At 35.1% G+C, this 15106-nt stretch overlaps 1 protein-coding gene across 1 annotated transcript in view; it reads left to right on the top strand.

Annotated features, from left to right (window-relative positions):
- The window catches only part of LOC106878687 (dolichyldiphosphatase 1), a 30716-nt gene extending 15847 nt beyond the window's left edge, over positions 1-14869 (top strand). Inside the window, exons 4-7 of the mRNA XM_089350210.1 lie at positions 4950-5042; positions 8355-8483; positions 11976-12065; positions 13968-14869. Of these exons, the coding sequence (XP_089206336.1) occupies positions 4950-5042; positions 8355-8483; positions 11976-12065; positions 13968-14007 (352 nt within the window). The 3' untranslated portion in view covers positions 14008-14869. The remainder of the gene's footprint in view (positions 1-4949; positions 5043-8354; positions 8484-11975; positions 12066-13967) is intronic.
- Positions 14870-15106: the final 237 nt, after the last annotated feature.

The raw sequence follows: 15106 nt of genomic DNA, 5'->3' as shown, positions 1-15106 counted from the left end.
TAAAGATCACACTGTGAAGAAATTATATTCTATCCTCTGAATTTTGTCGATACTTGTCATATCCATTTGGGTGTTAAAGAGAATATATAATGCTATTCTGTTTTCTTAATATGTATTGTGGACGTGTATGTTGGTGTTGTTGAAGGAGACTAGGTTAGCATGTCCCTGCCACAGGATGTCTTCGAAATCAAAGTTCATAGGAGAGGGGTATGTCTGGTGTTAGTTGTCTAGGGTGCAGGGGGATGACGGTAATACGCAAGGTGGAGTGAAGAGTGATATCATTTGTATAGGTGTATATGTGGTTGCAAAGGAACAGCAAGTGATTAATGTATGACAGAATGTTGGATAATAACTCAACATCAGGGAACACAAGTACCAGGGATTTAAACCTTTATCATTTAAACTGGTAGCATGGGTTGGACGATTTGACTGAGGACTGGCGAACCAGATGGCTGCACCAGGCTCCAATCTGATTTGGCAGAGTTTCTGCAGCTGGATGCCCTTCCTAACACCAACCACTCCAAGAGTGTAGTGGGTGCTTTTACGTGCCACTGGCACAAGGGCCAGTCAGGCAGTATTGGCGACGGCCACACTCGACATGGTGTATTTTACGTGCCACCTGCACAGGAGCCAGTCTATCGGCACTGGCAACGATCTCACTCAAATGTCTTTACATGTGCCACTGGCACGAGTCAGATCTGGTTTTTCACACCTACCTTGCAATGTCATTCTAAAAATAAACAATTGCATTATCACAATCTTGAAGCTTTGAGATAATGCATGGTTAATTCTAAACAGTATGAAAAAAATAAGCCCTACATCTGAAAGGGTAATCTGTAAACTAAAGCGTTAAAATATAAGTGCTAGCCATGAACTTTTGCACTGGAAAGATCTGAAGACAGACATAGTTAAATGCATGCACATAGCTGCCAATCTAAGCAGATGCAAAAAGGAAACATCAAAGCAGTGTGATACAAAACTATGTAAATGTTTTATTGTGTATAACACAATGAAATTGTTAACTATGACTACATTATGTTAAAATGCTAGCATATTTACCATGGGTACACTTTCACAACAAACATTGCGTATGTCCAGAGAATAAGGCCTATGTTCTTTTTGTTCTCAAATTATTGGGCTGTTATTAAGAGATAAACAAAAAGTGAATGTAACAATTTTTCTGTGTGTTTTTTCAATGGTTAAAACAACTCTTCATAATGTAATTGTTTCAGTTTCGCCACACATGCTCTCAGATCAAGTCACTTGTCAAACAAGTACAGCTCCTAAACAAGTTATTATTGTTGTTCGATAATTTCCAACAGTTCTGCTTCTGTAGATCTATTTGCATGGAGTTAATCAACTGAAACATTTCAAACCATGAAACAACCAGCATGTCTAACAACTCCCTAGCTTATTGTCCTACTTCTGCCACGATACTTCATACAGTCATGCAATGACTAGGAGCAGTTTGGCGCTCAATGTAACCCAAAGATTTTAGTAGCTGTTTTAAGGACAAGTAAGATAAACTAGGTTTATGTTCATCGACCTAGTTTTCGTAAAATTTATCAAGACTGGTTGGCAACTCCGCATAAGATCTTGGACTAGTGGAGCAATTGATATAGTAACTAGTATCAGACTGAATACTTTACAGTATTCAGTTTCATCTTTCTATGTTGTGAGTTCAAATCCCACTTGGACCACTTTGCCTTTCCTCAATGGAGATGAAAAGTGAAGGTGGTGGTAAAATAATAGAAGTTTTGGAGTTAATTAAATCAACTAAACTCTTCCCTTAAATGCTTGAGATCTGATTGCCAAAAGATTCTAGACAAACTATTTAATATATCCTTTCGTTTTTAACATGGCAGAATATGGTTTTAGGGAGATTTATAGCAGACTGGGCAACGATGTAAAGGCTTTCTTTCCCCACTAAATGCATGTGATCTTGTTGCCAATATGTGAAAACATTCCAGACAGTTTTAGTTGCCAGCAAATATAAACTCACTCAAAAAGCATTTACCCACTACCCCCTGCACACACATGCTTGTGTAGAGATATGTTTTTACACTTCCGTGCATCTTAACTGTATTGCTGCTACTGTTGTTTAATCCCTGATCAAGCATGATTATCATCATCATCATCATTTGCCACAACTGCAATTTTGCTCAGCTTGATGAGTCTTCTTATCAAGCACGACATAATGCCAAAGGTCTTGGTCTTTGCCTCCGTGAGGCCCAACGCTCAAAAGGAACTCAACTATCTTGTCTCCGTGAGTCCTATTCAAAAGGAACTCAGCCACCTTGCCTCCGTGAGGCCCAAATAGACTATAATCAAAGACATTCCAACCAGGATTCTCCTGTCTTTTTGCTTCTCAGGTATAGTGTGTCCCAGGCTATTTAACGTATTCCTTTATTTTCAACATTGTACAGGGTGTCCACAAGGTCTGGGTACATAGAGTAAATAAAATCATAACATAAACAATTAAATATAAGAAATAATAATTTCTTAAAGTATGTGTTAATCCACATGTATCCAGACTTTGTGGACACCCTGTAGAATGTAGTTTTAGTGAAATTTGGTTACTTTTTCTAACAGACTGAATGACATACCCCTTGACTTTCTTATCTGATAGTTTTGTATTTTCTGGTTATACCCGACATGTATTATTAATGTTTATTTTGATTTACCTTTACAAAAGTATGTATATTCATCTTCCTCAATTTCATAGCAAACTCTTCCTCCACAATGCATTGTGGCTATACACTACATGTCCATGCATGCATACATTAGCTAACACTATTACTGTATAGTTACTTTCTCAATTCCCTTACACTTTGTCTTTCTTCCAAGTCAATATTGCACATCCAATAAATAATACAAAACTAATTTTTCAATTGATGCAGACACTCTGCTCTCATTGTTCATATTTCAGTACCATATAGCTTCATACTTCTTACACATGCTTCATTAAGTCTTGTTTTCATATGGAGAGAAAATTATATTTGTCCTTACTATATTCTTTATTGATTACCAGCTATTTATATCAAATCAATAGTACAATATAAATTCATATTTTACACAACAATCCTATGGTTTTCAACAAAATAAAATGTTAGGTGAAATTAAGGTGAGTTTATTGCCTGAGAAAGTGGTTCTGTTAAGATTTATCTATTGTTAGGCACCGGTATGGTTTTGGCTTCAGTTACCTGTGTGGCACCTTGGGCAAGTGTCTTCTACTATAACCCTAGGCTGACTAATACCTTGTGAATGAATTTGGTAGACTGAAATTGAACACAGCCCATCATCTGCATGCACATGTGTGTGCGTGTGTATGTGCATCTTTATGTTTGCCACCTCACCCTCACTTGACAATCAATGTTGGTTTATGCCCCTGTAACTTAGTGGTTCAACAAAAAGATAATCAATAGAACAATAAGCTTAAAACATGTACTGTGGTCAATTTATTTGACTAAACCCAGCATGGTCACACTCGAATGAAATACATAAAAGAATAAAACATGTCTGATTGCGTGTATGTGTGCATGTATGTATGCATACCTGCACAAATTTGTATGTTTGTTGATATTCCATGCTTGTCACTGGTTAAGCAAAACAGCAGTGATGCTGACATTCCTTGTATAATGACCAGTTGCTCCGCATTTTTGAAAACCAGAATGAAGAAATGAAAATCTCTTGAAAAATCGTGTAAGGTTTGGCAACAGGAAGAGCATCCAGCTATAAAACTCCTGCCTGAAATAACTCCCCCATCCAAACCCAAGATATTAAAGAAACAAATGAATCTTTTTTTACTAGGATTCTGAGTTGTCCTTCAATCTCAGTCTATTTTTAATGGCTGAATACCGAAATATCTAAGAATTGTTTAAAAATTAACAATTTATTTATCCTACTGATATTATGAAGATATGTGAAAACCATAGTAGTGTTACGCTCTGATTATTTCAATACTCAGATTCATTAGCGGAACCAGTTCATCACCCACTACTTTCAGTTTTTCTTGCAGTATCTCTCCACTGTAGTATTGTTGGTGCTTTATTTAAATATTATTTACTTTTTGGTACACTGTTCTTTGTTGCCATTGTTGTTGGAATGTTATGGTTTGCTGCCTCCAACTATGGTGTGTTTATCATGACTCTAACACCAAAAGAACTTTTCCTTTTAATCGGGGCTTCCTTCAGCCAATATCCTTGTTTCCACCCTCAGTGAACGGAATGCATTCTTTTGTCTTTTACTTGTTTCCGTCATTAGACTGCAGTCATACTGGGGCACTATCTCAAAGGGTTTAGTTCAACAAATCAACTCCTCCATTTTTTTTTTTTTTAAGCCTGGTACTTATTCTGTCAGTCTCTTTTGATGACAAACCAACACTGGTCATCAAGTGGTAGCAGGAGACAAATGTAATACAAACACACACACACACATGACAGGCTTCTTCACAGTTTCTATCTATCAAATTCACTCACAAGGCATTGGTTGGCCTAGGGTTATAGTAGAAGATTATTTGCCCAAGGTGCCATGCTTTGGGAGTGAATGTGAAACCACCTGGTTGCAAAGCAGCCAATAATTTGGAAAACCTGTCTTTCGAGACTTTAAGCAAAGCTTGCCAGGAACATCCATTCTTTTAATATTTTAATTGATGCCAGTCATTGGGCGGCAGTCATGCTGGGACCAATAGTTTCAGTTGATTATCTCCCCTTATCCATAAAATTTACTTCTTTGTTACACCACTTTAAACTTTTTGCTTTCTTTTGACTAATATTTATATTTTGCTCTTTTACTTTTTGCCTGATGTGTTCAAAATATATAATTTCACTTGTAATTGAATTGTATTTCATATATTTCACATTTTCTCCAATTTAAATTAGTCTGATTTGTGACCAACAAATTTTTCTTGTTATTTTAGAATGTTATTTATATTTGTTTCTATTTTTCAGGCTTTATAGAAACTACAATTGGATAGATGACTCATGGAAAATTGTAGTCAGTTGCTTAACATGTATAGTAACAGTGTTAGTATGTATTAGTCGGTAAGTATATTTGTAATTTTAAAACTCTACATATTTTTGTTTCTCAAATAAAAATATTAAATTTCATAATTTTTCCAACTTCAAATTTTTATATTATTAAATGAATTTTAAAAAATTACAATTAACCACAACCTAGTTAGCTACTAGAAAAAAATTTTATTTTCTGCAACTCCACTGCACGGCATCTTGGGCAAGTTTATTCTATAACTCCAGACTGACAAAAGCCTTATTAGTGGATTTGGTAGACAGAAAATGGAGGAAACCCATTGTGTGTGTGGGTGCAAGCATGCATATATGTGTATTGCTCTAGCGACCAGTCAGTTGGATATCCTTACCATTTACCACTGATCATAATGTGTATCCATGCTTCTCTTGAGTGCACCCTTCTCTTCCATTTGGGCCCAAAGTTTTTGAATATGTTATCTTCCTATCATTTTGAAAAGCTTTCAGTTGGTCTCTTCCAATTTCTTGGATACCACTTCACAACTGCATCTGTCCACCTGTTGTCTGTGAACCTTGTAACATGTCTGGCTCAGAGGAACTTGGGCTTTCAGTATTCCATGACCACATCATTCACTCAACTCCATTCTTGAATCACCTCATTTTAGATACGCTCCAGCGACAATATTCTTAACATGAATTTTTCCATGGCCCTCTGTATTGTAGATAGTTATGAGTTCTTTCTCCATGGTAGCCCTTGTACGTAGGACAGTGCATTTGAAGTGATTTGCACACAGTCTCGTCCAGCTGTACTTTGGGCACATTTCTAATCAAGGCAAATGCTTTCCATCTTCTTCTTACTCTGTGCAAATTTCTGCATTCTTATCTCAGCATATATTTACTGTCTGTTCAAAGTAGATGTAGACTTTCACCTTCTCAATTTCATCACTTCCCACTATGGGTCAGTCTTGTGCTGCATTTCTGGACTGCATGTATTTTGTGTTCATTCAGTTTATTTTGAAGCCTACTGCTAAACTCAGAGAATGTGTGTGTGTGTGTGTGTGTTTGCTTCCAGTTGTGCTTCTCTGAAAGTTGCAAGCTACAAGCAGTGATGTTGCCGTTTCTCCTTTCAAGAAATTGTCTGCTGGTTTTGCACCTTCAAAGATGTATAAAATAAAAGATCCCTTACTTGAAAAACAGGTAATGGTAACTGTAAAGCAATGTCTTAATTACGTGTTTGTCTAATCTATGCTAGCATAGGAAAAAAAAATAACATGCAAAAATGAATAAACAAACAAAGTAAAGGTTTTTTTACCCCACTAAGTCCAATTTCAGGACAGTTCTGGAGCAAAGGGAATTTAACATCAGTAATTTTGTGATTTTAACTTGGCCTGATTATTGTTTTATTTCTGTGTAAAATGATTTATTCATTTAACAACTTCACTTCTTCCTTACATCCAAGTCTATCAAACATCTATATTCTTCATATTTTGAGAACAATTGAGTTAAGTGAAGATTGATAAGGTGAAAATAATAATAATGGTACTCTTGTTGTCATTAACTCAAAGAGAAAGGAACATGGAAATGCAACTATAAATGATTAGGGGGGATTTTTGAAAAACAAAGGAGAATTCACGGCGGTGTTCAGTGAACAAATTAAACACACTACCCGGCAGTGGCTGAAATGCGTTTATGTATAAATTTTCTTTTTATATGTTTGCTTCCTTTTACACAATATTAAAACAACGGCTAAACATTTTCTGAAGCAGCATCCCCACTAATTTTATCTACAAGCCACCACCGATTCTCACCATCAGAAATGCAATGAATCAACAATTACTCCTTTAAAAACATGTGACCATGACTCTGTTGTTCATGGATTGGGATGTAAAATAAAATAATTGCACCTTTATCTAAGTGCTGAAATTTATATTCAAATCTTAGATTAAAATTTTTATATAGGATTTCAACATCAAAAGATGTTCTTTTATTAAGTTTAGTTATTTCAGCAAACCTCTTGTAAATATTGTTTTGAAAATAAAAACAATAACAGAACATTTTCTTTTTTGAAATATAGTCACAAAAAGGATAAATATTTGCAACAATAAAAATATGGACAGAGTGGAAGAATGTGCGTGTTAAAAATGAAGTGAGCAAATAAACTGAGATTTAACTGTTGTCTATCTTTATAATCATTTAACTTTTTAATGCCGTGTACTTGCATGTTAACTAGAGTAGTATAGTAGTCTTTGTTTTTGATTCTTTCTTTCTCTTTTCTTTGTCTTTATTCTTTATCTTGCTGGCATCATTACTAAACCTATAACATCATTAATGAGCATTGAAATACATTGGTAAATTACATTTAGTTAATCTACAAGCATAGATATTGCAAGTATTTTTTATCTCAATCCAAATCATCTCACCTGCTGCACCACCATACATTTCTCACTCTTCTCATGCCCTATGGTTGCCTCTCTCTCTCTCTCTGATTCTTCCCTTGTCTACTGTATCATCATTACTGTTCTGCTATTCTCCCCCATTGCACCATTGGTCACTCCCTCCATTCATTATATCCACCCCTCAACCCTATCCAATCTCTACAGTTGTCACCTGCTCTTCCCTACCTCCCCTTTATTCTTCATTATATTCACTGTTTCACCCATTCCCCATCTCTCGCTCTCTTATCCTCTTGCAGCATTTACCCACCCACCCACCCATCCGCACTCCTGACCCTATTCACTTCTACTCACCCCATAACTTTAAGGGTCCACATAGATGCCTCATCACTATTTTCACTCTTCCCTGCTTGTCCTTTACCTTCTCTTCTAAAATGTATGTAGCCATGAAACCCTCTTACAGCAAGAAACCCGTTTCTGCTCTGCCTCCTTCTCTCACACTTTAACCCCTCATCCTCAAGCACAGGGTTTTGTAGCTTTGTAAGCTGCATGACAGCCTGACAAGTGCTACTGGCATGAAAATAGCGCCCAGTACATGTTCTAAAATGCTTGGTATAAGAAAGGGCATCCGGCTGTAGAAACCATGCCAAAATAGACAATGGCACGTGCTGCAGGCCTTGCATCAGTCAGATCTTGTCCATTCATCCATCCATCCAACCCATGCCAGCATAGAACATAGATGTCAAAAGATGATGAGCTCAACAGATCATAGGAAAAAAAATTTGTGTGTGTGTACACATATATACATACATACACAAACACACATTTGTATGTGCATAATGATATTTGTTGAAATTTAATTGAATAAAAACATACAACTTAAAACATGTACTGAAGCTTGTAAAACCTAATTATAAATGAAGGCAAAAATTATATGTAATTAATATCAAGAATATATTTTTCTTTTATAATACAGAGTTTACTTAGGATATCACTTTGTTAGTCAAGTGCTATGTGGTGCTCTTCTGGGAATGATTCTAGGTGCAGCATGGTTTTGTACAGTACATCTAATTTTGACACCATTCTTTCCAGTCATTGCAGCAAGGCAAGTACCTTCTTTCTGTCTTTGTATCCTATTAATGAAATGCTCTTACCTGAAATGAATTAACACATTTTTTTTTTCTCTATTTCCATGAAGCATTTAGCAGCAGCAGCAGCAGCAGCAGCAGTAGTAGTAGTAGTAGTAGTAGTAGTAGTAGTAGTAGTTGTAGTGGTTGTGGTTGTGGTAGTAGTAGTAGTAGTAGTAATAGTAGTAGTAGTAGTAGTAGTAGTAGTAGTCTATAGGCAGGTTGTTGGTATGTTGGTATTCTTTGTTGAATGTATTGTCTTTTCTTAGAGCTGAAAGTTATTTATAGAATTATATCAAAGCCCATCGAAAACAAAAGGATTCTTTGTCTTTCTAGACATCAAGAAATATTATAAGATTACTTTTGTGTCGCTGATGGTGTAGAGAGAGACTAAGAGTAGACATAACTGACTTCTACTACCATGTACTTTTTGATTTTAATACATTAGTCAGAAGTGGGGGTAGATTTTATGGCGTCTCCAGATACTCCAAGTGACCAATGCCATCATTTTTTTATGTCCACTCTCACATGCTAGCATGAGTTGGATGCTACCACATGGTCTAGTTTTTGTTGTGATGTAGTGGCTTGTGTGCCTCAATGACCCTGAGAGCTTTGTCAGTGGAGTACAGGCTCCTGGTAGGGCCTTCCATCTCGGAGAGGAAGGCCTACCCTCAGAAAAACATGATGTGGTGCTTCAGAATCTGAAAGGATGCTGCAAAGTCACAGAGCTGAAAGAGCAAGGATCAAGCTGGAGAGAAATAAAAGTGACAACCCAGAGTTGAGAACAGGGGAGAAAAGTTGTTGATGGTTCACAATCAAGACGTAGTGAGTTCGAATTCAAGCCTGGGCTGTGTTGTGTTCTTGAGCAAGACAGTTTATTTCATGTTACTCCAGTTCACTCAGCTGTAGAAATGATTTGCAACATCACTGGTGCCAAGCTGTATCGGCCTTTGCCTTTCCCTTGAATAACATTAGTGGTGTAGAGAGAGGAGGGTGGTATGCATGGGCAAACTGCTGGTCTTCCATGAAAAAATTTTGCCCAGACTTGTACCTAGGAGGGGTAACTTTTTAGGTGCAATCCCATGGTCATTCATGACCAAAGGGATTCCTTTCCTTTCTATGTTCCCTAGGGAGAGAAGAGATTAACCCTTCAGCATTCAAATTACTCTGATAAATGTCTTATTTATTCACATTGTTTTGAATTATTCAAGCATTATTTCATAGCTATCAGATTTCGATGATGTAATTGTATATTTTTAGAATGACATTACAGGGTGAGTGTTAGAGGCGGGATCTGGCCAGTTTCACTATGAAACTGGTAGAATATTTGCACCAAATATAGCCAGTCTATATGTTAAAGGGTTTAGTATGTATTGGTTGAATGGCCTTCCTTAGACAGTTATTTAAGGCTGGAGACCCTTCCTCTTGCAGAGACTTTTAAGTTGCCTCTTATGATACATAGAGATACAAAATACCTATTGTAAACCCAGAAACTAGGGACATGGAAACTTTGGTCGAAATTCTTGCAATAGATAGAATTTCATTCCTGCAAAGGTACCCAAATACCAGGTGGAGTACTAGACCTGCTATCCTTTATTAATTTTTAGACAATCAAAGTAAAAGATATGTCCAAACAGAAAACAGAACAGTTAGAATTGATCTCATGAATTGGAATTAAATTGTTTGTATCTAAGGTCAGCCTTGATTTCATGGATATATGATCAAAGATATTGCAGCTGTGATCAATCTCTTTATTCTATGACTTTGTTGTCTAATGTGTCCTTCCCTTGAGTGAGTTCACTTAAGATGAGCAGTCAACTACTTTTACAGTAAAAATAAACATGCAAACATAAAGTGATGATTTCTTACATACGTTCAAAGCTAGAAAATTTGGCAGTGAGTACAGTCGATTAAATCAACCTTCAGTCCTTCATTTGTACATTATTTTACTCATTCTGCTACAATGAAAGGCAAAGTCTATCTCAGTGGGATCAGAACACAGAACATAAAGGAATATAACAACTAAATACTGCAAGTCTTACACAATTATACATTTGCATTTATCATCATCATCATCATCGTTTAACGTCTGCTTTCCATGCTAGCATGGGTTGGACGATTTGACTGAGGACTGGTGAAACCGGATGGCAACACCAGGCTCCAGTCTGATTTGGCAGAGTTTCTACAGCTGGATGCCCTTCCTAACGCCAATGCCCTTCCTAACGCCAATGCCCATTTATATGATATATAAATGCAATATATATCATATATATATGTATATCATATATAATTTTAGATACATTATACATTGACTATTTGATGATTAGATATATTCCTTTTGAATTAGTAAACCTTGTTAGATCATGCCATTTGTGTAGTATGTACTAAATAGCTATTCTTCTGTGTGGTTGCATTGTAATGTTGGAGCAGTGGTCCTCAACTGGTGTCTATATTAGATTTTTTTTTGCTAAAATTTATGTGTAAGAAATTGGTTATATACTTCTACAATTCACCAACTATTCTAACAATTTTTTTTTATATAATTTCTAATATTTTTATATAATTTCTTATATATATATATATACATATGAGGGCCCACCTGAATAAAATTGGAATCAAAGGAGTCCATTGGTAAAAAATGGTTGGAAGTGTTGTCTACTAACTCTTTATAATTAAAAATTACTTTCTTGTGTTTATAAGAGTTTATTTAGTCTGAATCAAATGCCAAATTAAGTATGAATTTCTTTCTTTCTTGTTCTCATGTGGTAGCTAACTTAGATTAGACGGAAAGAGGCCCAAAAGGGATCTCACAATCATTTTTCATCTCTTGGTGCAGGTGTGTGATTGAGAGGCTAACTTCACAACCTTGTATTCTTCAGTTCAGTCCCACTGCATTGCACCTTGGGCAATTGTCTTCCACCGTAGCCTCTGTCTGACCAAAGCCTTGTGAGTGGATTTGGTAGACAGAAACTGAAAGAAGCTCATCATATATATATATATATATGTGTGTGTGTGTGTGTGTGTGTATATATGTATTTGTATTGTAGATCTCTCCAAAGGCAGTGGGCTAGCAAAATCATTACCACACTGGGCATAATACTAAGTGAAATTCCATTCATCTTCACATTCAGAATTCTGCGAGGGTTGACATTGCCTTTCATCCTTTTGGGATCATTGAAATAAATACCAGTCAAGCACTGAGGTCTATGTAATCAGCTAGTCCCCTCTCTTAAAATTTCAGCCCTTGTACCTTTAGTAGAAAGGATTGTAGATCCCTTCAGCTATACTTGCTTTTAAAATGGTGTTATGTTGATGTTGAGTAAATAGTGCTTTTGTTTCTATCATATTTGAAAAAAAGCCTCAATCTGTTGTGAATTAATGTTTGTAAACTAAACAAATGATATTGTTGTTTGTTGCTTGAATCATTACTTTAATTTCCTGCTAATTTTACTGTTTTATTTTGATTTCAGTTTAATAGGTGAATTTTTAATGGTAAGGGACTCAACTCTAATTCCTCATGTTATGTGGTTTGAATACAAATCTTCCAGAAGTGAAGCCAGGTAAAGGATCCATTTCCATTATTTATTGATAGTTCATTATGTTAAAAGCCAAAATATCCATAAGATTAACCTTCCTGCATGTTAATCTGCTGGTTCTTATTCCATATACCCCAGATGGGGAAAGAGGCATTGAAGATGCTGAAAATAGCTTGAAGGGATATATATTTTCTGTTGATTTTCCCATTCAAGCTACTCAGAAAAGAGTCAAGACTCGTAGATTGTTAGTGAAATGTGAGTTCAGGGATAATAGTATGTTAAACAGATATTAGTAAATACCAAGTTGATTTTCTCAATGAAACTGTATTTAAAAAGATTAGGTCCTTCGAACCTAAAAACATTGGAGGGGAAAGATTAATGCCCAGTCTGTCACTCAGCTAGGATTGTCTTGTTATCAGGTTTCAATTCAAAGGAATATGTCCTGTCCTGGAAGTATTGAAGAACTACTGGTCAAATGGCTGATTAACTTCTTGATTGTCAGACTAACTTAGGTAAGAGTGCATTTGATTACTGCTGATTTGCTTGCTTAGATTAGAAAATATAGATTTATATGAAGATCTTGTTGAAAATCATTGAGATACTTTTTAAGTTATTGCAATATACTATATTCTTTGCAACTCTCTCTTCAGTTGTTTCTCAAATGGTATTTATCCTAATTACATCAATACATTTTGTTTTTGCATTTAGTTTGCAAGATTCTTGATATGAACTCATATGTTGAAACATATTTTGTGTTGTCTTGGGACGGTCATTATGCCAATAATAAAGACATGCCCTGGTTCTATTTCACTACTTTATAATTTGACAACGGTTAACTATTTAACCAATTAATTAATTGATTGATTAATCATTTGATTACTTAGTCTGTCGCATGGGTGACTGCTGGTCTTCCATAAACAACCTTGCCCGGACTTGTGCCTGGAAGGGTAACTTTCTAGGTGCAATCCCATGGTCAGTCATGACCGAAAGGGGTCTCAGCAACTTAGTCTATCGATTCAGTTTGTCAAAGTCTTTTCATTACCATTATGACCTCATCAGTGACATGCTCTAGATTTGCATCTATTGATGAGTTAACCAATTGACAAATTAACAATGAAGAAATGAAATAGAACCAGTGTGTGTGCTTATTATGGAATAATGACCCTCCCTAGATACAACAAAATGAGTACATTTTCTATTAATTAAACTGATATGGAGAAATTTGATAATCACTATGACAGATACAGATTTCTTTCTTTACCACATTAAAAATAACTTACAATTCAATCCTGTAGCAACGCTTGATGAACACAAATTTGAGAAGATTGGTCGAGTTTGTTTATTATCAAACTGTAGCTTAGTAAAAGTAGCATAAAATGAAACCAAACAAAATAATTCCTGGTTTTTGTAAGGTATTTAGTTAGATTATCTGTGCACTCTTCATTTAATAGAAAATTCATCATCTCATGGAATTTTAAATTATATTGCAATTTGTGAACAATATCACCATTGATTTCAGGTTTCCAATGAGCCAATCAATAGTTAACTGTATTTCTGACAGGGGAGAGTCTAATTCAATAAAGATCAAATGTCTAAGAGGACTTCTTTCATAAAGCACTGGTTTTAGTTTTCTCAACATTTATCTCCTTTGCCAATATACATCAGTGAATGACACACATTCCCATGTATATATATTGTATAAGACTTCAGGTTTCAATGTATTATTATAACACCTGGAACCACATGGTTGTAAAGCTATGTCTTTAAGTCTTTGTTTATTTTAAAATCCCACTTGTTTTTTGTTCTTTTTTTTCAATATATATTGTATAATTTTATCATTTGATTTATGTTGATAATTTGATAACTAAAAAAAGTTTTGCCTCATAAAGCTGAAAAATATAATTTCTAATGTTTCTTTTATTTCAGGAACAGGCAGAGAAAAGTAACTGGTCGCAAGTCACAGTGATAAGTTAGTTGCACAACTGCAAATAACTTTGCCTACTTCTTCTAGCAGTCAGTTCACCGTTAGCTGAGGAAAGGCTGGGACATGTGGCTAGCGAATATGGCTTAGCACACAAGACTGCTTCACAACTCAACTGTCAATAGACTGAGTGATTGATTGACACAAATCAACAATGTAACTAACGAGAATTATACTGGAAGATATAGAAATTTCAATGCAAGGACAATGAAAAAATTATGACTTACAAATACATAAATAAAATGAATAAATATTAAGACTGAATATAAGAGAAATCTGGAAGAAATCATATTTCTATCAGCAGAAATCTTTATTATTATCACTGATACCACAACTGATATTGTGAGTGCATTTGTGCTTCAGTTTAGAATATGACAGCTCTTACACAAGAAGAGGAATACAGTGAACAACACTGTCTTTTTCTTCCAATTCTCTTTCAGTGATGTATGTTAATAATTTTATTGCATTTCTTTATTATTTGTGATAAATTATCTGTTTTTATATCTGTTTTGTGTCGCTCTTACATTCTCATTACAGTTGTTGTTGAATAGCCCTGGTCAGTCCTGCTTGAGCAAGCAGACCCTATGATTCAGAGGTAGCTGGTTGAACAATGCATTAATTATTATTATTGTTGATATGTTGTCCTAAGATTTAGGGCATAAAACATGATCCTATTTTTTAAAAATAATGGAAGGAGATTTGGCTATTGAATTGAGTAAATCAAGATCACTTGTTAGCTCATTCCCATCGCATTTTTAAAAAATAGATGAAAAGTTATTGTTTTGTAGATGATTGTGATAAAGTTGATGGCATTAAAAAGTAATAAGAATCTTTCAAAAAAAAAAAATGGAGATACAAAGATACATAAAAATGATTGCTGTTTTATAGGTAATTTTAAAAGTTTGCTATTCTTTATTCTGCATATCAGTGTTGGAATTAAATATAAATCATTTTCATAAACAAGGTTAGTAAAATAAACTAGTAGACATTTGGCAGGTTTTACTGTTCCAGTAACAAAATCAGCTGGATAGGATAATAAACAGGTAACATTTTGGTTTTATTATTCTGTTTAAATGTATATCCT

This window comes from Octopus bimaculoides, chromosome 1, assembly GCF_046866305.1.
Source record: "Octopus bimaculoides isolate indiv1 chromosome 1, ASM4686630v1, whole genome shotgun sequence".
In the NCBI taxonomy this organism is placed as follows: Eukaryota; Metazoa; Mollusca; class Cephalopoda; order Octopoda; family Octopodidae; genus Octopus; species Octopus bimaculoides.
This window is presented reverse-complemented; position numbering and strand designations above follow the sequence as displayed.